Here is a 26,086-nt window from a genome sequence, read left to right as displayed (position 1 = left end):
CCTCCACTAGTGGTTATTTCAGTCTACCTCTCTGTCCAGGCCCCATGGCACCATTCTGGGGGGTCATTTCTGGCAGGCTTCTCGTCTTGCCTGCCTGAGTGGCCTCGTGAGAGGGTCATCTGTTGCGGGTTCTTGGTAGTCTCAGGTTTGCTACCAGTCCTGGGAACTGTATGCACTGCCCTGGTGCCAGACTGGTATCTTCTTTGGCAGGCTTTTTTCCAGGAATGTTAGGCTAATTATTCATGGGTCAGAACACTGAGCTAGACATAGCCTCTCTCCTCTCTGCCACCTACTGACAGACATGTGACATAGCATTGTTGTTGTTGTTGCTGCTACTTTTTATTATTGTTATGGATGTGACTGCAGATTTCATGGCTAATAAGGCTTATTTCTGTCATCCTAATATTTGTCTTAACCTCAGGGGCAATACTTCAATCTGCAAAGTAAATGCCTTCTTTATTTTATATTTCTTTTTGTGTACTTTTTATTTTCCCTCGTTGGCATTCATATAAAAGCTATCCCAAACCCATCTGATTTTGTCTTAGAAGCATGGTGGGAGGGCTCTCTATACCAACATAGGGTTGCTTGTATGGACATTCCGGGGGATGTCCTTGGCTTAGAAACTCAGAAGTGAAGCCAAAGTAGAACAGGGGGAAGGACTCATGAGAAATTCCGAATGGGCAGTTTTTTACCTGATTCAGTACAAGAGATGGACTCTACCATATTCACATGCACTTTGAACATCTTCTCATGGATAAGACCTCTTGGAGTTTACGTGTTTAAACAAAACCAGAGAGTTGTTGGTTCGTTAAGTGTATACGGAATTTAGAGAGGATAACTTTCGAATTCAACAGCTCAGTAGGAAAATAATGTAAGACTTGTTACAGACAAAATGTACTGCTAACTTAGCAACGGATACCTCAGAATCAGCAAACAATACAGGTGGCTTATTCTTGTTAAGTAAATTTTTCAAAGAGTTTTAGAAGGGCGAAATGTGGTAGATTGTGAAGCAAAACCATTGGAATGGTTGGACTGCAGTTTGAATCTGACAGAAAGACACCTGTGTGCCATTGATAGGCTAGCTTCCCAGTTTAAGGTCCTCAATACAGCATAGTTTGGATGAGTTGTAGAACTGCATTAATCGTAAGGAGAACAGGCTGAGTTCAAGTACAGTGCTAGGCAGGGAAATATTGTGTAAGGGGGAAGTTTCATTTCTAATTTTGGATATAACTTTTTATAGAGAGAAAACTGTTTTCAAAAGTTTGGCGCAATCTCAGTTCCACAATCCCAAACAGAAAATAGAACCTATCTAGGAAGCAATGTCTTAGCCCATTGAGCTTTGTCTGAAGAACAAGTCTAGGGGATGTTGCTTGACTTGGGGTCGGTGAACCCAGGATGGTGCGGGACGAAAGCTCCTTTATCTTGCTACAAGAGCTCAGAGGAACCTGCAAAACAACATCCTCTTACTGACTGGAGGTGAGGAGCTCCTGAATGCGTAGGCATTCTAAGCAGGAAAAGAAGGAGGGAAGCTAAATAACGCTGGAGTGGAACAAAGGACTGTAAGGATCTCAGGACGCCAACCAAAGTAGCTGCGGTTTCCAGGGAGGGTGGTTGGAAAAACCCTGGAGGGGGAGCGTCCCTGGGGAGAGAACCGGAGGCACGGCACCGCCCTCAGTAGCCCCGCCCCGCCAGAGCGGACCAATGGGAGGCCGGAATGTTAGAGTGTGGGAGGCGCGGCCGGGTTGCTACAGCCAGAGCTGGGCGGCGGCGGGTGCTGCCTGAGGATCCTGAGGCGGCGCGCCATGGACGGGCTAGAAGGTGAGACGCGAGGGGATGCAGCCGCGGGGCTCGAGCGGGCACGAGCGACCAGGGCCTGGACTCCGGGGAAAAGTGCAGCCCGCCGGCTCTGCAGCGAGGTCCCCGTGCTCGCCGACACCCGGGGCGGAGCTGGAGGTCCCCTTACCGGAGCGGTGACCGCGGGCTGCCTGCGGGGCACGGTCCTCGGCTACTCCGCCTGGTCAGAGCCCCTGCGTCCTCACACCTGCAAGGCCTAACTACCATCTCTGGTCCTTCCTGGACCCCCGAGATTCCTGTGGACACTCGGTGTCTCTGGTCAGGTCTTAGTGGCTTTGCAAAGTGTATTCTTGGTTAAGGTTCGCGACCTCCGGGTCGCCAGCTCTTACTGACCCCTTAGGACCCGCCCCATCTCCGGCGAGCTCTGGACAGGACACACACCTTGCTTACTCAGTCCTGGGTAGCCTCCCTTCCATTTCTCCCGCACCTTGCTCAGGGAGATGCTTGAGCATCTCCCAAGGAAATGCCCCTGGTGAGCTCTACAGCAGGGACAATAGCTTCAGCCTTAATGGTTTATTCAAGACTATCTAGGGAAGAACCAGCTTTGCTTCCTTTATCTTTCGCTTTATCCTGGTACCTTAGCCAAGGCTTCAGATTTTGTTTTGTTCCAAATTCTTTCGTTTTTCCCTCTTTCTAAATCCATTTTAATCCCGTGCAAGGACAACATTCGCTTAAAACACAAAGGAAGGAAGAAAAAAAATCCTAGCAGTGGTGACAACAGTTTTCAGGATTTAAAAAGATCGTGAATGTCTTTCCAATACACAAGTTTTCAGAATTTTTGGATCCTGTTGGCTTAATACAGTTTTTTTTTTCTTTAAATTTTTTTTCACTACTTAATGTACTTGGAATGAGCAGGGGAACTGATCGCTTCATTTTCTTGTATTATAGATAGTCAAATATTTCAGGACGTGTTACGAAGTGAACATTGGTTAACTGGTAACTTTCCCAGTTACTTAAGTGTATCAGAAAGAAAATACAGTAATATGATTATGAGTTATGAAGGCAGTAAAGAGGCCATTTATGGGCAGCAGCAGATTACCTGTGAAGGTTTCCTTTGGTGTACCTTTCAGATAACTATGAAATGAGAAATTGCAATGACAGCACCCCTTCCTTCCACAAACCTCCTTTTGGCATATCCCTGCAGGCAGCTCATTTCAATTATTAAAAACTGTACTGGTGTAGAGACTGAATAGAGAACAGGGTTGAAACATAAGTGTGAAGATTTTACAGTGCTATCATGCTGCATGGAGAGAGTTCAAGAATACTTCCCAGTTGTTTACTGACGGATATTTACAGAGAAAGAAATATTCATCCAATGTTTCACTTATTTATCTATGCATGCAAAGAATAAAAGATTATCAAAGCTGTTGGCATCTAAATTAGAAATTTTGGAGATATAATTGAAAACTAGTGTAATATACACTGTGTGTGTGTGTGTGTGTGTGTGTGTGTGTGTGTGTGTGTTTCTTAAGGATACCATTTGTTAACTTTTTTTACCCAGGCTTTCACTTAATAAGCAATAAGTTATATTTGGTAATTTTCCTCTATATTGAAAGTTATAGTATGTAGTATAAAAATCTTCAAGTTTGTTTACTTTATCTTTGTCATTGAACAAAAATAATCTTTGACATTTGACTTACATTTTTAGTTGAAAGTAGTTACTGGTTGCCTAAAAAAAAAAATCTACTTAAGCTACTCTTTAAAAGTACATTTTAGTCGCTTACATATCCCCTTTATGTTACTGATCTTCTGGGAATTTTATGTCGAATTGTCACAAAATGAACTATTAAATTGTACACTGTATTTTGAAACCAAATGTTAAGCTTTCTTATAATTTCATATAATTGATAGCAGAACTCTTGTATGACTTGAGTAATTAGAGGAAAGCCTTTAATTCCTTTTCATGTGAAAGCTATATCCTAGACTTATCTAAGGAGCACAGTAGTAGCTTTAGAGTTGGGATGTTCTAATATCTTCCAAGTTTTATCATCTGTGAGATTGAGGTGATAAAATCTATGGTTTTAACCTTAGGTAAGATATTGTCATGGCCTTACTAATATCCAAAATATGCTTATACCAATTATGGCAGACATTAGGCAGGCCATTCCTCACCTGGTCTGCTAAGTATCATCTAGTATTGCCTCTGAAACTTGATTATTGGGGCCAGTTCCTCTTTATAGTAGCACAGATCTAGTGGACATCTGCTATCCCACTTTGTTACTGCTTCTCTTTTGTTTGAATTTAGCATAAATGTATACCGGTTTACTGAAACACTGCTTATCTTTGTTAGCAGTCTTCATTTCTTTCTAGATATGGTTGTTCATTGGTGCTGATTGGAATTCGGGTATTTTAATGGCCAGGGTTTAAAGAAACCTTCATCTAAACTCTTGGTTTTGCTTCTTGTTCTGTTTTTTTTTTCTCTATGATTTGGATATAGATTTTATTTTATCTTTATCTTTCGTGTGTGAGTACTCTGTTTACATGTATGTGTGTGCACCATATATATGCTTGGTGCTGACAGAGATTGCAAGGAATTGTCAGATTGCTGGAACTACAGTTACTAATAGTTGTGAGCCCCATGTGGATATTGGGACCTAAACCCTGGGTTCTTTGCAAGAGCAGCAAATACTCTTAACTAGTTGGTCATCTCTCTCTAATCCACAGTTTGAGCATATTATTCAAATCAGAATCTCATCTATAAAAAGCAAAGCCATCAAAAATTAAACCACATTGACTATATTAAGTATTAAACATACACAGAAAAAACATTACCTAAATGTTAGGAACATTGAAGTACTTATTTATTCAATGGTTATGGAAGGATGTAAGATGCTTAAAAGTATTCCATTAAAGCTAAAATATAGCCCATCTCTACTGGCCTACCAGCTAAGGCCCAAATACCTATGCCCAAGATAAACTGGAAAAAAAGGAGAGACTTCAAATGCCTATATATGATTAAGATTAAAATTGTGGCAAATGTAAACAGAAGTAAAGGATAAATTTCAAAGGTATTTCTGAGATTAAAAAATGAGATATAAATGCTTGGTGCAAGAGGGAAAAGATCCTGACTTAATGACTCTGGCTTTAGAAATGTACTTATATGTATATAGCACTTGGGAAGATCAGATTTTAAATAAACACACCTAGATGTTCTTGGAAATTATTTACCTGCAGATCTTAGTAGTTATCATTAGCAAGTGGGAGCCATTGTCTAAGCAATTCATTCTTAACTAAGTGAGAAAAACTATTTATAAAACTAAATGCTTCAGGGTTATGTGGGATGGGAAAAATGGGTGGGTGGAATCTAAAGAAATTTTAAAAGCTGCCTAAAGAAACAAGAAAAGACAAGACAAGACAGGAATGTGGGGAGGAAACTGACCTGTGAACAAGTGAGGGAGACTTCCTTCCTGGGTGTAGGTAGGAAAGCTAGTACTACCCAGCCAAATCCTGTCTGTGGTTTGAAACCTGAGAAATTCGGAATTGGGAGGAAAGACAGGAGCAGAAAGAGGAAGAACATTAAAGGTCAGAGATTCCTGAGTAGTCCCTTGAGCTATGGAAAAGCCTAGTCAATAGGGTACAAAAGACGCATTTAAATGTGACAATTGGAAGACCGGTGGTGAGGCTCTATCTCCCTTGTTTTACTCTTTGCCATCATAGCTCTCCCTGATCCTGTCCTCTTCCTAAAGACAGCCTTGGCTAGTTTTGTTCTTTTCCCTTATTTCTTGTTATTCATGAGGTTATTCACCTGCCATTTTAAACAATCATTTTTACTTAACTTTTCCCCCTAATATTTGATGAGCAGAGTCTCTGTAAGATTGAGACATTCTTTGTATTTTATTTTATTTTATTTTATTTTATTGCCTTTAACTTCAGATGTCAGAACAGTTTTAGCTAATGCCAGGAAACCAATTAATATTTGTTGAGTCAAGTAAGAATGTAATGTAGAAAGTGTGCCTTTATAATCAGGTAGGAAGAAGCAGTAAGAGGGAGGGACTTAGTAGACAAGTCAAGTGCTTGAAAATAGACTACTGGGTCTTAAGTATTTGTTGATTATAAAACAGATTGATGGAGTAAGTGTACGGAAATCCCACCATTTTCATTTTCTTTTTTTTTAAATTGAAAAAGTAAGAAAGATCATTTAGCTTTGTTAACTATAATATTTCATAAACATTTGCCCATGTGTCAAGGAAGTTGAGAATGACTCCTGAAAGGGGAAGCAGTAGGTGTCTGTGCAGACTGGGTAGGTAGGAACGGCCCCTGGGAATGAGGAATGTGCATCTGTCTGGAGCACATCCCTTTTCAGCTCCTCGTGATGCCTGCTGGATGTGCAATGGCTCTGAGCACTTTACAATGAAACAACCAGCTTTTATATTCAGCATGCTAAGATTGACAACAAATTGAATCTGGCACTAACTCTGGAAATGTGGCCTTGAGAGAACAAGTCAAGGTTAAATGTTAATTTCATGGGTTGTAGTTGTCTGGGTGAAATTACAGTAAATGAAACCCTGGGTGAGAAGCGCAACTAAGTTTAGAAAGGAAGTCAAAGCCACTCTAAGCTAAGCTCTTGACTGAGAGCTGGAAATCCAGAGATAGGGCTTGAATATTTTAAGAAAGTGTTAATCTTTTAAGTCATATTTGTTACTCCAAAGTCATAGAATTAAAGTGGTGTGGATGGTGAAAGTTATATATAGAATATGCTATGTGTATTTGTAAAAGTTTAAAATGACTTGGAAGAGACAGTTTAAGACATTTTGGAGATTGTAGATCTGAAAGCAGATCTGCCTTATAGGATCGTGGGGAGAAAGTGGTATAACAGATTTAGGAGTTCTATTGTGTGTTAAAAGTTGGATTCAGAAGAGCTGTGCTTCTTTTTAATTTATAAGACTCCATGAGCAAATTGACATAACTATATTGGGCACCAAAATTGTTTCTATTTTCCAAAATGTCTTTGGAAAATATTTTATCCTATTAACTGTATACATTTAGAGTATTATAACCACTTTAGATTTTATATCTCCAATACTGTATGCTAGTATTGTATAAAAGTATAATTTCATCTATAAGTCTTATATATGTTTTGAAGCCAGTTAATATCCCTATACTGGATAAGTTTCACAAGGAAAAGATTGTTTTGTTTGTTTGTTTGTTTGTTTTTTGAGTTTTAGAATGCTAAAAATATTTTTAGATAAAATATTTTTATATGTAGGCAGTTTTATATTTTTCTTCGATGTATCATGATCATATATACCCCAACTTCGCCTTCCTATTCACCAGACACATTTTACAGCACATGCCCTGTTGTCACACTTTTTTCGTTATTATTTAACAGCCTACTGAGTCCAGGCTCATACTCGAGCATATAATGCAACTACGGCATTCTAAGTGCAGTACCCACGTCATTTCCTAGTGGTCCTTCCCATCTTTCGGTCGTCCTATTCATGGAGCCCCCTCCTCTGAGATGTTGCTTTAGTCTTGGCTGAGCCCTTAGCAGTCACCTATTCTTAGCACTTGATCGATTATGGGTCACTGCATTAATCGCTGCCCGATTCAGAAGAAGCTTCTGCAAGCAAAGCTAAAGGCCATACTGATCTGTGGATATAAACATAAATATTCAAAGCGCTGATTGACAATATATTTAGTCTAAACATGTCTAAAAATAATGTTTAGTGATAGGCCCTTTCTAAAGCCCATGACCACCTTGGATCAGATTTATAGTACCAGTCATGAAACACATCTTGTGGAACATGCCTCAAATCCAATAAAAAAGTAGTTAGGTTCCTCATATTCTTCATTCCAGGCAGGCTGGTATTGTAACATCTAAGTCCAGCACTAGGTAAGACTAGGTATATAATTTTTCTCCCCCAGTGGCCTCCTATATTGGTGTGAATGAAAATGGCTTCTGTAGGCTCATAGGGAGTAAGTGGCACTCTTAGGAGGTGTGTATTGTTGGAGTAGGTGTGGCCGTGTTAAAGCAGGTGTCTTACTGAGGGTAGGCTGTGGGGTTTCAAATGCTTAAGCCAAGCCTGCTGTCACTCTCCTGCTGCCTGCTGATCCAGATGAAGAACTCGGCTGCTCCTGCAGCACCACGTCTGCCTGCATGCTGCCATGCTTCCCACCTTGATGACAATGGACTGAACCTCTGAACCTGCAAGCCAGCCCAAATTAAATGTTTTCCATAATTTGAGTTTCCATGATCATGGTGTTTCTTCACAGCAGTAAAACCCTAATGAAGACAGCTCCATAGCACCTTTTGGCATATTGAAAGCTAGCCACCAGAGATTAGGATTTCAGGTCAGTTCCAGCTTGATTTCTCTGTTGTGCAACCAGCATGTGTCTTCAGCAGGAGGTTCTTAACCATCTAATAATGGTGGGCAGCCAAGAACGGTGGCAGTAGCTTGTTGGTTTGGAGGCCTCTTGATCTCTATGACAGTAACTCATCAGGAAGTATCCTGTATGTGGCACTGACCCGTTCATTTAATATCCCATGTCTTCTGGGGGAAATCATTGTCCACCCGTGCAGGGTACCTGTGGCACAATAAAATCCTTTATTGACTTGTTTCCATCAATCTGAGTGCTCTTTCCCCAACAGTGCTCAGTCTCTGTTACAATTTTCACCCCTGTGAATTATGCCATCTCTCTACTGTATTTTTGTGTGCCTTAAGATTTACCAGTTTTTGACATGTGGGAGAGCTTAGCAGTGTTTTTATAACTGAGAAAGTATGAATATTTCTTCATGTAAGGTAAATGATTTTGTTATGTAACATCTTAATTTCAAATTTTAGGTAAATTTAATGCATATCATCCATATGTGACAGGTGCTAGGCAGAACTTCTCCATGTGATTAGCTTCATATTTATTTTTAGTTCAGTCGGTAGAACCTATAGCGAAGAGAAAGCACATTTTCCTTGATGTAGATCCGTACGTCCTGTCCTCTGTCTGGACTGGAAGTGATTTCTTCAAGACAGTCCGTGCTTCCTGGAGGGCTTTTTCTCCTTATGCATTGGCTTCTTAGTTCTTACGTCTGAGGAACTTGCAAAATACAAGTGTTCTGTTTTCCATTTATATTTCCTGCTAACTTACTTGTGTTTTGTTAAATTTTGGTATGTTGTAGAAAAGAACCATGTGCATCATGTAATCTAACATTCCTATTTTATACCAGAGAGAATAATTCCTTGCTCAGGGACTCAGTTCCCAATGGTAGAGCTACAGTTTAAAGTTAGATGATATATGGCAGATTCCAATTATTTTTCTACTACACTTTATTACTATTGCTGTCGTATCTTTTAAAAAGTTGCATAGAACAAAATATAGCTTCTGGTTCTTGAGACCCAATTTATTTATCTTAACGTCTTTGTGTAATTTTTTTATTAGGTCTTGATGATATCAATGAAAATGCACACACTATTAAGTCAAAAGGAAAGTAGAAATTTATGTTTTCCTTATTTTGAAGACTTTTTTTTTTTAAAGAGAGTGGTCCCCATATGTTAATATTTGGTCCCAAGTTGGTGGTACTGCTTGAGAAGGATTAGAAGGTGTGACTTTCTTACAGGAGGAGTGTCACTGGGAGTAGGCTTTGAGGTGTTAAAGCTCATGCCCTGCCCAGTTGAAGCTCTTCCTGCGTTGCAGTCACTGTCTCAGGATGTGAACCAGCAGCTACTGCTCCAGTGCCATGCCTGCTGCTCTAACTGTCATCAGCTAATCCTCTGAAACTGTAAGCCTCCAATAGGGTCTTTCTTCTATAAGGTGCTTCAGCTATAATGTCTTCATAGCAATAGAAAAGTAGTTGGAAGGTGATATCAGCAAGTGAGCTATTCCTGTGACAGGCCAGACCATGACGTTGTTTGAGGGATGTGGAAGACTTCGGGACTTTGGATGGAATGCTGTAAGTGGAGTCTTACAGGTTATCCTTATAGGAGCTTTGACGACAGAGTGCTGGGAGCAATGTGGACTCTGGCAGGGCTCACAAGACTCCAGAGGTCACAATATTAGTAGTGGAAATAGAGAGCATTCTTAGGATATTTTGGCAAAGAATGCGGCTGCTTTTCCCCTTTGTCCTAAGAATCTGCCTGAGTCTAAACTGAAGACTCTTGGACTAATTCCTTCATAGAGGAGATTCCAAGACAGCCTAATTTTGAGTCTGTCACTTGGTTATTAGTAATCGCACTTTTGCAAATACACAGTGGAGCCACAGGAGAGGCGCAGAAGGGAATGGAGCCAGCCCAAGAGAGATTGTGTTGTAATCAGCAAAGCTGGAAGGGTGGAGACACCTCAGCCCTTAGAGTCAAATGTTAAGCCACATACAGCATCTAAAGTTTGCTTTGATGAGTTCCAGTCTTACTTTGGTCATCATTTCCCCTTTCTCCCCTTTGCAATGATAATATATATTTTGTGCCTTTGTATGTTGAAGTAAGTAGTTTGAGTTAATTTTACAGGAGTTAATATTAAGGATTATCTTGAGTGTTAGAAGAGATTCTGGACTTTTAAATTTTGTTGAGATTGAAGGACTAGGGATTTCTGAAGTTGGACTAAATGCATTTTGATTTGGCTATAAGCCTGTAGAGGCCAGAGAATGGAGAGTGGTGGTTTGACTGACACTGGCTTCTATGGCTTACATGTTTGAATACTTGGTCTCTAGTGAGTGGAATTGTTTTGAAATCATGTGTGGGTTGTTGGAAGACATGTGTCACTGGGGGCTGGCTTTGAGGTTTCAAAAGCCCATGCTATTCGCCATTCTCAGCTAGCTCTCTCATTCTGTCTGTATCTGTCTCTCTGTTTGTCCCACCCTCCTTCCTTCCCTCTCTCCATCCCTCCCTCCTTCCCTCCTTTCCTTCCTCCTTCCCTCCTCCTTCCCTTCCTCCTGCCACCTCTTTCTCTCTGCTACTGCCCAAACCTGCCCTGCTCCATGCCAGGATAGTCATGCCCTGAAATGGTAAGTCCCCAATAAATCTCCTTGGTCGTGGTATATTTACAGCAACAGAAAATTAAGACACTATCTCTCCACTGCACTTTAAAACATGGTCTTGCTGAGGAGCCCAAACTGGCCTTAACATATAACCTGAGATTTTATGTTAACACATCCTGAGATTATTGCTGCTGTATACATTCATTTTTAGGTTTATTCTAGTGACAGTGTTTTTTCCCCCTTTAAAGACATTTTGAAGATGTTTGATGGCTCGTAAGGATTAATTCCAATAATTATATTTTATCATATGGTACAATTATTAAGTTTTAAAATTTTTACTGAAAACATGAGAGATTTCATTCCTGCTGAGTTGAATAGATAAGTAAATACGTGGATTGTGTTGGCTTTAGAGAGTAATGTGTGCATTGTTCATCCCTTGTGCTCCAGTGTATGCCTGGTTACGAGTAGGTGCTCAAATAGCCACTCAAATCATGTCAGAATTGAATTCATTTTTTCTGAATGGTTAAGAAAGGAGTATGCGTGTTGGGGCGGGGCAGGGATTAAACCTGTGGCTTTAGGTGTGCCCAGTAAGCACATGTAGGATAACTAAAGAAATATATTTCTAACCAAGTTAATTGTGTGTGCTTTAATTTATAATACTGAATTTTTAGATCATGAAAATAAATAAAATTTCAGGAAATGTAATAGATTGTTAAGCATTTCCAGTTATTTTGACTCATTAATTTAAAAACGTAGTTATCTTAGTAAGCCTAATGAGGTTTCTTATGGAAACCACTTCAGCCTTCACAGTCCAGGGCAGTGGTTCCTCTTCTTAAGTGACCTTTTTTATGCCAGCATTCGAAGAGGGAAACACCAGGCGAATCTAAGGCTTGCTTTTCTAAAGTGCAGCTTAACTACTACACAGACACCTCACCTCCATCTGAGTGGAAGATAGCCACTGTTCACCAGTGAAATAGGTCAGTGGGGTACGCGGAGGATGCAAGAACAAACGTTCCTCTGTTACCACATTGACTACCTGCGTACTGGTCCATTCTGCATCACTAGAGTGCTTTTCTGTGGACTCATCTAATGATCAAAGAGCATATTTTATGAAGTGAAATTCTGCATTTTTTTCAGGAGTTTGTTACTTTGAGCAGAAAACATCTTTTTTCCTAGTTTCTCTTTATATAAAGAACTTTGACAGTGAAATTTCAACATAAGATATGTGGGCAATTTACAGGTTTCCAATTCACTTTTAAAAAAACTCAGGTATGAAAGTAAGTTTCAGTGTAATCGAAGAGTTAGGTAGAAAAATAAAGTGTTTAATTAAAACAGTTGCAAAGTATCCCAAAGAACATAGGTTTATTTTTCTTTTGAGTCCTTTCAGCAATAAAATTTCTTGTTTAATGGTACATGGTAGCTCTGCTTTTAATTGTATACAAATTATAGCTAGCTTTTATTTATTTATTTAATTGTTCCCAGTGAGTACATGTAAGTATTACATGTGTGTATAAATATGAGTAATTTTACAACATGCTGTTTGCATAACTATGTGGTCTTAACTTTGGGTGTGTCTATTTTATATTATCTGTTGATGAATGAAATAAGATGCTTTTGATTCCAGACTCCCAGATAAGCTCAGGTGATTAGCTACTCATAAGAGGCAGTTCTCCATGCCTTAGAGCATTACCAAAATAGATCTGATTCTGAATTCTTGTACTTAAAATAGATACAAGTAATTAAATGAAAACTATATATTTCTACCTATATCAATTTGGTTTTCCTTAGCTTATCACCGTTTTGTGTGTATTATTGTCTTTTAGGTCACTAATAACTCTCAAGCCTTAAGCCATTTTAATTGGTAATTTTGCTTATTTAAAATGAAAAATTTAAATAAGAGCTCTTAACTCACCTATGAGACCTAAGAGAAAACATTAAAAAACTTGGGGAAATAATTGACTTGTGAAAATTCTAACTGGATTTTTTTATGTTTTAGAAAATGGAAGTGTTGTCCAGGTTGGAGAATTGTTGCCCTGCAAGATTTGCGGAAGAACATTCTTCCCATTAGCACTGGTGAGTAGGCTGATCCTAACTTATTTGCACTGGAGCCTTGTAGATCGGATTGTTTCATAGTTGCTCTGTACTTCTGACCCCTGATGCTATGCTAAGACCTCCAACCTTGTAGGAACAATAGGGATATTAGGAGATAGAAACACTAAACATAAATTCGCGAGGCAAAGTACCTCATAAATATAAATGAAAATGTACTAGCAAAATGCTGTAATTTCTAGGATTGGCTTTAATGTACTGTAAGCACAGGGATTATTTTCTAAAATGTGAGAAATTGTTAATCCGTATGAATAGAAATTGAGGCAAAAGTAATGGCTAACACCTCTACTCCTAACCCTTGGACGTCTTGACACAAGATCCCTGCAAGTGTTCAGGCCAGCCTGAGATATGAAGAAAAAGAAGCACATTTCATGTTTTTGTTCGAGGGCTGGAGAGATAGCCTCAGCAGTTTTGAGCCCTTGTTACCATCTCAGAAGAGCTGACTTCTGTTTCCAGGACCCACGTGGTGTCATAAGGGAGACCCTCCATTTCCAGGGATCCTACTCTCTGTTCTGGCCTCTGTGCGTACCAGACATGAATGCGGTACACGTGCATACTTGAAAGTTTATGCTTACACGCATAAAAGTACATCTTCAAACCTTTGAAAAGCTATGTATAGTTCAGTGTTTATTGAAATAAAGCAAAAACCAAATACGAGTAGGCAGGGGGTTCATGTTTGGCATCAATACTAGATAAGCCAGTTTCTTTTGTTTGTTTTTCTTTTTCAGACAGACTTAACAGTGCAGTTTTCTTGAATTTACTGAAGTGCAAAAGGAGCTAAGATGCATTTAGTACATCATCTTAGTCAACAAACTTTCTGTACTGGACAGAGAATCTTTCTCTACAGAACTGATTATTTGGAGACTAGCTAAGATAATTTTAACAAATCCTTTAGCATTTGTCAACAACAACAACAACAACAACAACAACAACAACAACAACAAAAAACAAAACTGTAGATACAGATCCTTACACACTTCAGGAAAAGTCCCAGTGAAGAAAGCAAGCTTGTGCGCTAGAAGGAGGGAAAATTGAGTTCTAGGAGGAGAGGGAGGGTTTACAGGAAGGACACACATTTGACCGCTCTGCTTGCTGTTTTGAGTTAAAGTTGTATTAATCCATTCATGTTATCTTATGTAATCCAAGTACCCATGGGGTAATTTCTGTAATCCAAGACTGAGTCATTCCACTCTTACATGACTTTTACTTACCGAGGACTTCTTACTGAAGTGGATTCACTGTTGCTTCTTCTTAGAATTTTAAATGATTCCTGACAAAATCATAAGATAGTATTTCTCCATAGTTCCCTGAAAGGTAGGTGTGTGTGTGGGTGTGTGTGGGTGTGTGTGGGTGTGTGTGGGTGTGCCTGGGTGTGCACGTACCTTAAAGCTTAATCTAATTAAGGAAAGATGTAACTTTTTTCCACTGGGTTTTTTTTAATGTGTTTAAGCATGACTCAATTTTTAGTTTTGTTCTTTTCTGTAGAAAAGAAAATATTATGCCGCCTTTTTTTGATTTTTAACAGAAAAAACATGGACCCATTTGCCAGAAAACTGCCACTAAAAAGCGGAAGACGTTTGATTCCAGCCGGCAGAGAGCCGAGGGGACTGATATTCCCACCGTCAAGCCTCTTAAACCCAGGGTAACTGTCAGCCCCTGAGCACTGTCAGTCTTGTTCTCACACTGTGGGAACGGTTATGAGTGTCAGTCTCGGTAAACAAGACTCCATGTTGTCTGCTCAGAGTAAATATCATCAGGAACACAAATTTTAATTAGAAACAGTTGAATAAATAAAAATGTCATTGATAATGAAACTTTAAACTACATAGGAAACTCTGGGGTAAGGTAGCCATTCTTCACTGGGAGCTAGTTTATATTTAAGTGGCTTCCTTAGACTAACCATATGGTACTTTTTTGTGGTATAATTTGAATATGATGATAAATAAGTTTAGCCAAGTGTATTTTTTTTGAGACACTGGTTCTGGAGAGATGGATCAGTCAGCAGTTGCTCTTCTCTCAGAGGATTGAGGTTCAGCCCTCAGACCTTGTGTTCAGTAGCTCCCTTTCTTAGATGAGGCTATTTGATGCTAGGCTAATCTGATATTTATCTTTGTTTTGCTGTCTGTGAATATTTTCAGGAAAGATGGCAAGAAACATAAACCAGGATTTGAAGCTTTCATACTCGGTGCCATTTATGGGATCACATTAGTTAGAATAGTCAAGTAGCTGAATGTATAGGCTCATTGGTAGGTACTGAGGCCGGCTACAAGAATGAGAATCCTAGACTTTGGTGTGGTTATGTGACATTCTATGCTGATTAGACAGGTTCACCTATGTATGCTTGTTTGCCTTCACAGTGCTAATAGAGGTGGTATCTTATGGGGTTATTGTGGAGGTTACACAAGACTATATAAAGTCTGATTTAATTGTTTTCACAAAAAAAAAAGTAAAGTAAAATTATACTGAATAATTTGCTGCCTTGCTTCTCCCTAAAGTGTGATCCTTCGTGTATTAATAGCAGTATTATTTGAGAACTTGTTAGAAATGCAGAATCTTGGGTATCACATATACATATATATACACACTGAATACTTGCTGTTTACAAGATTCTTGGGTGAGTCACATTCATATTAAAATTTGGAAAGCAATTAGAAGACATTGTAGTGTTTTCTTTAACATATTTATATGTATTACAGAAATCCTATAAAATTATAAGCACATAAACAATAGAACAAACTCTAATTTGGTAAAATGAAAGACAAGATGCCATGAACAAACTGCCAGACACCCGTAAGAACAGCCTACAGCAATTGAAATCCAGGCTAAATCACCCCAGAGAGAACATGTAGGAAGTTTATGGGATTCTATGGCCAAGAGTCTGACACCATATAATGTATGAGGGACTTTTCATCTTAAAGGTAGTTTCTCTGGTTTAAGAATGTGTATCTTTTAACAACCACAACCATGTGAGACACAGATAAAGTCTGCAAATTTGTATGGCCTGGATCTGGAATGGGCAGGGCTGAGGTTGAACAAAAGCCAAAAGGAACAAGTGAGGAGAGAATAGACAGCTGTGTTAGAGGTTCTCACAGCCCTTCCTGAAGGGAAGAAGGCCAGGTAGTAGGCTTTTTTCAAAGTGGTTGTTTGATGAGAAGATCATAGTTTTCTATTTCCCATACAAGTGTAGGAGGCAGGTACTTGCAGTCACACAGAGCCTAATTTATAAGAAGCAGTCTGTTCCTGCCCAAAGGAAGAGGAGTGTTGCTGTTTTCTGCAGCCTAGCAGTCTCCTTGTCTCCTCCTAGTAGCTGCACCAGTGTTGCCGCTCTAGTTGACAGCATGAGCCTGGAAGAACAGAGCTAAAACTGAGGAGGTTAAAGCCTCATGCATGGACAGCTTTATTCAGGGCATCAGATACCTTATATTCTGAGTGTTAAGCAAGGTCATGTGAGCAAAGTTGACTTTGAATTCAAGTTGTATGCAGTCACAGGGCAAGGTCATATTAGTTTAGGCTCCGTAGAGTCAGTAGGGGAGCTCATGGTTCAAATCATCATCTAAGTAACAATGGGTAAGATGATGAGTAATCTAAAGTAAAACCCATTCTTGCACAGAAGTTAATTCCTGGAACACTCAAAGTTATGGAAGAGTAGAGACTACAAGATTCTGTCTTGTTTACTTTAATTGTAGTTTTCTCAGGAATCTTCTCAAACAGCTTCATTCATAGACCATGGTACAACACACCAGGGAAACTATCTACATCCAACTATGAATAATAGAAGGCTGTTAGCTCGCACTGATAAAAAGATGGGTCTGTAAGGAAAACACATAGAAAAGACCAGCACACCTTGTCATTAGATGACTAATACTACAGAACAGGTAAATGTCACCTGTTAGCTGTAAAGTAAGAACTTCTCAATGAAAGACTTTTGTATTCTATATCCATGAGTGAAGTGGGTTTATAATTTTTATTTTCACAAAACTTTGTTGCTCTCATACATTTTTGGAAAAATATTGCTTAAATTTGGGAAAATAGTACCTTAAAAGAACTCATTAGTATACATATGTGGGCCTAGGAAATTTTTGGTAGGAAAGTTTTTTAATAATAGAATTACTTTTTAAAAACAAATATATGTATTGTGAATTTTTTTGGTTGCTGTTTTGTTTTTTAAAGATGCTTTCCAGCTTTCCCTTTTCATTTATTTTTGGTTTTTAAGAGTGTTTTCCTGTGTGGCTCTGACTGTCCTAGAACTCACTCAGAGCTCCACCTGCCTCTGTCTCCCATGCACTGGGATCAAAGGTGTGTGCTTCACCACCAGGTTCCATTTTATCTTAATTAACAATTTTTTGGCAAAATTTTCTATATTTTTCATTAAGAACTATGCATCATAACTATTTTTGATTAGTTGGAGAGTTTTAGAACTTCATACATCAGTACTATATACACAGAACTCCAGGCTCAACCTTCCTCCCCTGTCTTCTTTTATTATTATATGTACACTCACATGTTTACGTACAGCATACTGAGTTCTTTTAGCATTGTTCATATGTATATGTCCCAGGGCTAACTTTGTGAGGTTGTACATACACGTGTGTGTGCATATAGTATGCATATAATTCAGAAATAGATTATCCCTAGAGAAAATGTTTTCTTCCTGTCCCAGTAGCCGTGGACCACGTGTAGCTCCTAACCAAGGATTTTTCCCATGTACTTTGATATGTCAGCTTGTATTCTCATTATGCTAGTCTTTTTCAAGCAAGCATATTGTTTAGATTTCATGTGTGCAATTTTTCTGTCATGTTTAAAGGACAGTATTTTGTACGAGGTGTCCTGTTCCTCTGGCTTTTATAATCTCTCTGTTCCCTTTTGTGTGATTTTCCCCTGAGCCTTATGTGTAGCAAGTTGCCCTACAGTTGTATTAGTTGGGGTCAGTATTCTCTACAATGTGGACCTCTGCAAGACTCTCCTTCTGTTATAAAAAGAAGCTTCTTAGATGAGGCGCGAGAGCTGTACTTGATCAGTCTAGGCCTGCACACAGGCTGCATGACCAGAAATAGGCCTGGCGGTAAGGGGTTTAGTTCTTATTGTTTAGTTTTGGATTTGTATTTTTAAATAACTGTCTCTAGATGGTGATTGAGTTCGTATTCTTGACTTAAAAATAAAGACATTAAGAATAGTTGGACCGATTAATGTAAGCCAGCATCATGTTTAGTGGGAAGATAGCAGAGGTGGTAGACTCATGAGTCAGGAGCTGGATTCAGGTACATCTAGCACATAAGACGCCAGCTGGTATGAGTAAAGAAACACCATGATGCTATGTGCAGTTTGGGAATTATGACATATCTAGACATCTCAAGGGAATCGACTGAAAATTATAATGGATAGTAAGACAAAGTAAAAAAGGGAAAATTGTAGAGGAATTTTAATTCAGTAACATGACTGCTGTGGCAAAGGATCACATCCAAAGACCTTCTGGGTCTGTGTAATCTGGCTGGAATGTAGACACACTCTGGATTATAGTGTGATCTGGAATACAGGCAACACAGGGAGAAAGGTGTATGTGTGTTGCAGTTTTAGCACTTTTAGTGGGACAGGTTACAAAGGTAACAGAGGGAACAAGCTAGACACGGGTGAAGACAGAAACGAGCCAGAGAATGAGAAGGAGCCAGAGATTAGAACAGACTCCTAAAGTTAATGTAAGGCTAAGCAGAGAAATTCAGGCAGAAGCCAAGAGAAGCCAGATTGAATCAGTGATCTTGGAAGATTAGATTGTACTGAGGCTAGAAGCTTTCAGACCTAGGCCTAGGGATAGCTAGAATAGAGGAATAAAAGCTCTGGGCACAGCCCAAGCCAGGTATTCACACTGCTTGGGTATGGATTTCATCTCATCCCTCCACCTGAGGAAATGAAGTGAAATTTATAGAAAAGGTATAAAAATCACTAGGTTTGATATACTTAATAGATAACTTCTTAAAACAAGTCATGAAAAATCTTACATATGGAAAACACAAATTGTAAAGTTACTTATGAATACATTTTTGCCATCAAAGTGCAAAAGTACTATGAAGAGTACTTGGAATACTAAAAACATTAATGAAGAATTATTAGATTCCCTAAATTATTTATGAATAAAATGTTCAATTTTTCTAGTTAAACTAATAGTTTTTTTTTAATGAGAAGCCAATTATTAAATGATACAGAAAGTATGCATATAAGAATAAGACTGACAGAATGGCCATGAGTTAAAATGACCTGATCTAATAGCATATGTGCCATAAAGTTTCAGTATTTAACATTATACCACAAGGACTATCAAAGCAGTGAAATGAAAGGGAAAAATGAAGAATAGATTGACATTCATTCGTTTAACTTCTGATGCTTGTTTTCTCTCTGCATTGGGGTAGGGTCGAGGAGGGATTTAACATAGAAACAATGGCATGACTTTGTTAAAAATAAAACTGATCTCTTATGTCATCCTCTCTACCAAATGCACGAAATGCACAATGAATACGATTGAAATGACTTAAAAAAAGCCAAAAACCCAATAGGAAATATTAAATTATCTAATAATTTTAAAATAACTGAAGATCCACAGGAATTGGAGAAAAAAGGATAGTTTCCTCAGTACCTACTAAGAATTACTCCTGAAAGACTGAGAGTCGGGGAAAGAGACTGCCCAGCAATATGGCCTGCTCACAGAATGAACACAGCTGGCTCCGGGACATGATAAACATGGCTTCAGTCTCGCTCACCAAAGAAAATCCAGTGCAGTCCTCAGCACTGGTCTCTACTTCTACAACCAGTTCAAACCATTCCAATTCAGAACATTTTATCATATGTAAAGGATCTCAAAAGAATTCTGGAGTGCAAGCATGGTTGTGGAGGACACTTTGCCAGTATCTACCTTGAGTAGAATTGTATTTGAAAGCCGCACACAATGTGGTTGCTGGTTTTTAATTTGGGAAAGATCACTGATGGATTCCTGCTAAGAGAACATTTAAATGATACAGCTTTACCTGGGATTTTGTTTCTGTATATTAAAATGCATATTTTGATGTTACTTCTTCCTCATTTTTAGCCAGAACCACCAAAGAAACCATCTAATTGGAGAAGAAAACACGAGGAATTCATCGCCACCATAAGAGCAGCAAAAGGCCTTGATCAGGCACTCAAAGAGGGTGGCAAACTTCCGCCTCCTCCTCCACCTTCCTACGACCCTGGTATGTGGAAGGTTGTTGACAGAAATGTCCATGTGGGCAAAGAACAGTAAAATTTAATCTAATTACACATAATCCTTTATCTGGGTATATAGACACAACCTTAAGGAGCATAAAAACACACGGCTTTTCATCCCAATTATTTTATTTAAACATCAGCTTTATGCCTTACAAATTATAATTATAAAATATTGATACATAGAAAAATCACTTATGTTCAGTACACATTCATTAGGATGCTAATAGTTATGTTGCTTGGTTCTTTAGCATCTCCCCTGAAAAGGAAGTTATAACATTTCTAAACTATATAATTAATTCAGAATCTCTGGCATATACCAATTACCCAAATTATGTTTTCAAAACAATGTTTTATTACAGTTTCTACTGGGAAATTAGAAGTTGTACTGTTTATGAGTATCAAAGTAAAAGGATTATAGCAAATCCGTATGAGATACTAAGACTTAAAATAGTGGGATTGACATTTTGCTATTGGCTGTTAGAACATCCTTAACAGATTGTTATTTTTATGTGAACACCCAGCCACATTGAAATAGAATTGGTGCTCTAGATTGGAGTTTACTTCAGAGCAAAGAGAATATTTTTTAGTAAACCTGGATGTGATTATTTTAAACATTTTATTCTAGAGGAGACACTTGCCAGCTATTTCAGTAAAAGGCCGAGTTGTAAGAATTTTAAGTATTGACTATTGATAAGACTACTTACTTATGCTAGTTAGTTTTTTCTTGTCATAAGCCATAGATAGTATGTTAATGAGTGGGTAAAGTTATATACCAAACAACAACAAGAACAAAAACTTTTATTTTCAAAATGGGCAATAAGCAGACTGGGTTATGCTTGCAGGCTACAGCCTTGTCAACCCCTAAAGTATCATTGATGCTGTGTGTTCTGGGATAATCCAGCCGGGCTAGCCTGAGAACCTCTTAGGGTTCGTTTATGCTCCGTGAGGTTGAGCTCCCTGCTCCAGAGTCTTTGCTGTACTCAGCTTCTTAGCTGGAGTTTCCGTATACCTGTAAGGACCGATGCCAGTTCGTCAGGGCAACCTGCGCTGCAGGAATTCTCTAAGGTCTGGACCTGCCACACACTTTGTTGTTGGATGTTTTAGACTGTTGCATTAAAAAGTAGCATTTTTTTTCTGAAATTTGACTTATGTCAGTGAAGGTTTGATTTTTAAATGGCTTCTGCCATTACTTGGAATGTCCTTTTAGAAAATAAGTTCCTCGGCAATCTGCTTACCTATTTCTTGATTTTATTTTTAAAACTATTTTATAATTTAATCTGTACCTCAGTTTATATTTTAATGTGTTTTTACTGTTTAGATACCATAAAGTTTATGTCCGTAATGAAAATAAATATTTTTCTTTTTCTTTTTTGCTGACACTTTTATTTATTTATTTATTTTCTTCAATTTTTCGCAGATCGAGTCAAATGTAGGAGATACTGGTTTTGGTCAGCCAGGCTGGGTGCTGTGTGGGATTGGGCATCACGCTTATCGGATGCAATTATGTATATTTCTCAGCTTGGGCTCCTGACCATAGATCTCCCGCCCATCAGAGATGTTCTGCCATTGATGTTGTTTCTCCTTTGCTGGGTTTTAGATTATATTCAGTGTCCGTATTGCCAGAGGAGATTCAATGAAAACGCAGCCGACAGACATATAAACTTTTGTAAAGAACAGGCAGCACGTATTAGTAATAAGGGCAAATATTCTACTGATTCCAAAGGAAAACCAGCTTCGCGGCCACAGGTAAGTGGACGATTTGAAATATTTCTCTAAGTTAGTGAGATGCCTCTTTGAGATTCATATTTTGTATTTTTTATTCATAACACTATAGATTTTTAATCAGTCAAAATGTGTTATTTCTAAAGGCTTTGGTACAAAATTCAAGTGGCAAGTTGAGAAAAATTAACACAAATTAATGTATTGGAAAGCTAGTATTGCTTTAATTACATCTTAGAATTTTTTATTTAGTTTAAAATATATTACATATTCTAATTTTTAATGTTTACGCATAGTTCATTTCAAATGAATTGTTTATTTTCAGATCATTAGAGTGTTCTAGATACATTACTGCTTCTTTTCCATCTGTTTTAGTCCAGGAGTGTATTTGCCAAAGCCTTTATGCTATTACCCTGTTGTGTGCCTTGCGTGTCGCCATCCTTTGGTATGTGCTACATCCCGCTTGGACTGTGCAGCTCTGCTGGGATGCACAGAGCCGGGTGGAGCTCCTGACTCATTGACATTTCTTCTCGTTCTCCCACCAGTTACAGAAGGAAGTTTGATAGAAATCTCTAGCTTTGTTTATAGCATTTTCTGTTTCTCATGCTAATCTTGACTCATCAAATACTTGGAAATTTTCTTAGATTGTAATATTATCTGCATTTGTAATCCATAATATACACTATCCTTTATTGGTCCTTTAAAATATCTTTTGACTCCTGGTGATTTTAAGTGTATTATATTAGGTAAGAAAATAGTCATTTCAACTTATGAATTTTAGTTTTATACACATTTTCTTTCATTTCTCAGCTTAAATATGCTTTTGCCATTCAGAGACTAGACTTTACAGTCTAATTATTTACTTCCGTTTTTAATGCTGTCTCAGAAGCACACTGGATTGGCCTGTGTTTGAACATGTACATGGGATATAGTTATTCTTGGGAAATTGTGTTAGCTCTTCCTGCTGCTGCCTTCAGCTTTTCCACAGACACACCTCTCCTTCCGCTGCTTTATCCTGGGCGCTCAGTACAAAGGCAGGTTTTGTGTTCAGTGCCTTTCTGCTTCTTCGATAGCTTCCATCTGGAAGTCTTCCAAGTTTGGTTAAGTGGTGTCAGTGTGGCTGACTAACTTTTAGTCAGAAATCTGATCAGTGTGCTGGCAGGTGGTTCTACAATCTCGGATGGGCTAACATGGCAATTTCTTCTTGCCTGCTCTAACATTCAGTGCTTTTAAAATGGTTTTCATGTAACGCTAAACTTTTTTTTTGTAGTTTCCTGAGATATTTATGGCTTTTGTAGAAGAGTTTATCTATGTAAACATTTTTGTCAAAAATAAACTGGTTTTGATTTCTGTCCTAGAGTACTTTATACTTCTGTAAACATTTCGCTTTAGCAGATTTAAGTATATATCGGTATTATTAAATTCGTTCACATTGCTGCATAACTATCACCGTCTCTCTCCATACCCTTGTCTTCATGGGAAACGGAACCCAGACATTAGAGATTGTGAGCTGTTGAATTACCAGTTTGTATCCCTTAATATCAAAATGATGTTTTTCTTTTTTAATCTTCATCATTTTAGTATAAGCCATCTCCGCTTAAAAAATCAAATCCACCTGCAAGTACATCATCAGGATCTTCCCGACTACCACAACCGAGTACTACTAGCAAAACCATTGTAGGTAATGAGATTCCATATGGCCCACTAAACAGGCAAAGGCAGTCATGTCAGATGATAAGGATATGTCAAAAGTGGCCTATTTTAGATGACTAAAAAGCTGTGCGTAAGACATTTAGCTGAGTAGTTATGTTTGGGTGAAAGAGAAGTAACCGAATAGCAAGTGCAGACCAAGCTCCTTTCTTTATTACTTGAAAGGATACACTGACTCACACATTGTTTTGTCAGTGCACTTGAAGCCGTCCTGTAAGACAAGTACTAGCAGCTTAAAGAGAAACCACTAAAGTGGGGTATTATTTCTGTGTCAGTGGTGGGGTAAGAAACGAGAACTGGATGTGTTCCTTACTGATAGTTTTAAATTCTTCATTTTATAACTATAGGCACTAAGAGACTGCTTTCCTTGTTAGAGTCTCTTTTATGTAAGTTTTCTTTCTCACTGTTGTTAAAAACTGCTGCCTTTTTATTATAAGGTGTGCCTACGGGGAAAGCATCTTCAGTTAACAGTCCTTTGGGAAACAAACCTCAGACCTTATCTCCTTCTCATAGAGCACTAGCAGCCCCCCAGGCAGGGTAAGTCCACGCTGCATGCGCTCAGTGCTGTGTGCTACATGACAGTGCTTTGTGTGTCCTTGCTCTGTGTTTCAGCTCCATTTGTTTCTTTTAGATTTCTGCTGAAGAGACGACGTTCAGTGATACTGTTGAAAACTCTCAGTTGAACTGTTTTACAAAAATATAGTTGCTATTCATCAAGATTCTTAATGAATTTGTGGTGTGTGTTTGTGTGAAGTTTTATTTTGGTATATGTAAGGAAATCATGTGTAACATTGAAGGTTTAGTGGTAACTAATATATTGAGGACTATACTTAACTCTTTTATAGTCATGGAGGAACTCAGAGAATTAAATTTCTTTAACGGTATATAAGTAACTTTTAAGAAAAGTCAGGTGCTGAGTGGGATCTTTTTGACTAGAATATAGTCAAGTATTTACATTAGAATGCATAAAAATCACTAATGTGTACTTTTGATGGAATAATATTTATAGAGATGTATAGAAAGGTATTTGAAATCATAAAAGTATTTTCATAATAATTTTGCTATAAGAAAAATATAGGGTACAAAATTTCTCATGGAATTTTCTGTAGTATGCCTGTATTGTCTGAAGTATAATATGATGGAAACTAAAAATATGTGTAGATAGAATGGAGCTATCAATAAATTGTTATTACTAATAATTTTAGTCTTCCTATACTGTATCATTCTATATAGATGGCTTTTAATGAAATAGCTTCTACTTTCAACAATCTGTTATAATGTTGGAACACTTGAGAAAATTAGGCATTCTTTTATCTAAACACTTATTTTCAGAAATTTACTTTCCTCTGTTAATGAATTACAGAATTAAAAAGATAATACAGAAGGCGGAAACAAAGCCAGAAGACTTTCACCTTTATTAGATATGCAGTTGGTTAAAGATACATTGCTTACATAATTTTTAAGAATACTTTATTTCTGATTCACAGGCACTTATTTTCATAAAGAAGATTTACAGAGGAGTATTTGTTAGTTGTGATTATCAATCTTTTCCCCCACTCAATTCAGATAGCATAGGAAATCCAAGATATACAAAGACTTGGAATCTGGGTAGAGGCCTCCGTGGAGAACGCATTTGGCTTGTAAGCATGAATACCTGTGCTCAGATCCCCAGCACCCATATGAAAGCCAGGTGTGAGACTGCAGTAACTCTAACGCCAGTATTCTGCTGGGGCTATGGGAGGCAGAAGAGCAGAATCTCTTGAAGCTCAGACCTGCTAGCCTGATCTACATAGCAAAAAACAAGAGATCAGTGCCAAAAAGGTAGAAGTGATTCCTGACATTGCCCTCTTCCCTTCATGTGTGCCCCATGGCGCGTGTGCTCCTGCATTCATACACACCAACATGTGTTCACACAGATCACTATCTCTATACACACGCACATGCACACACAAAGTTTAGTGGGATGACTATTGGTCAGTGCTGGGATAATTGCAAGGCTTGGGGTCAGTCCCCAGCATGAGTAAGACCAGAAAGCAGAAAGAATAAAAGACTAACAGAATGCCGACAGAGTACAAGGGGTTTCCTGCCTTTTTCTTACTTATCCTCTGGTGGTTAATAAACCAAAACAATACTGATTTCTTTTTTTTTCTCTACTGATCAACTCATTACATAGTAATGTATAGACACACAGTTAATTCTATAAAACCTTTTACCATAGCATAGAGAAGTGCTTTTAGTTACCCTATAGTCCTTTTAGTGTTTTAGTTATTGCTAATTATAAATTAGAAGGCAATGTTTTACTGATTTTCTCTTTGGTTGGAATAAGTTGTATTTTAAATAGACTGCACATGAAGCTGGCTGGTAGAATTTTTCAAAAAGAATTCTGGGACTGCAAGCATGCCATTTAGAGTTCTGATACCCAGAAGCCTTGCAGCACTGAGTGGCCATAGCAGTCTGCCTGTGTTTCCAACCCTGGAAGGTGGTGTCTTGAGTTCCCAGATTAAATAGGCTAGCAAGGCTAGCTTTACCAACGAAATCAGGGTTTGACCGAGAGACTTT

At 38.3% G+C, this 26,086-nt stretch overlaps 1 protein-coding gene and 1 pseudogene across 2 annotated transcripts in view; one reads left to right on the top strand and one right to left on the bottom strand.

Moving 5' to 3' along the window:
• Positions 1–223: 223 nt before the first annotated feature.
• On the bottom strand, positions 224–300 carry LOC120101358 (small nucleolar RNA SNORA17; annotated as a pseudogene).
• A 1,375-nt stretch (positions 301–1,675) lies between these two features.
• Zc2hc1a (zinc finger, C2HC-type containing 1A) overlaps positions 1,676–26,086 on the top strand; it is a 37,293-nt gene continuing 12,882 nt past the window's right edge. The window contains exons 1-7 of one of the 2 annotated variants that reach the window (XM_006232144.5): positions 1,676–1,818; positions 12,753–12,829; positions 14,391–14,507; positions 19,941–20,082; positions 21,696–21,844; positions 23,399–23,498; positions 23,965–24,064. In XM_006232144.5, coding sequence (XP_006232206.1) covers positions 1,803–1,818; positions 12,753–12,829; positions 14,391–14,507; positions 19,941–20,082; positions 21,696–21,844; positions 23,399–23,498; positions 23,965–24,064 — 701 coding nt within the window. In that variant the 5' untranslated portion in view covers positions 1,676–1,802. The remainder of the gene's footprint in view (positions 1,819–12,752; positions 12,830–14,390; positions 14,508–19,940; positions 20,083–21,695; positions 21,845–23,398; positions 23,499–23,964; positions 24,065–26,086) is intronic. The other variant, NM_001107661.1, reaches the window with a different exon arrangement.

This window comes from Rattus norvegicus, chromosome 2, assembly GCF_036323735.1.
Source record: "Rattus norvegicus strain BN/NHsdMcwi chromosome 2, GRCr8, whole genome shotgun sequence".
Taxonomy (NCBI): Eukaryota; Metazoa; Chordata; class Mammalia; order Rodentia; family Muridae; genus Rattus; species Rattus norvegicus.
The sequence above is the reverse complement of the archived record's forward strand: the minus strand, read 5'-3'. Positions and strand labels throughout refer to the sequence as shown.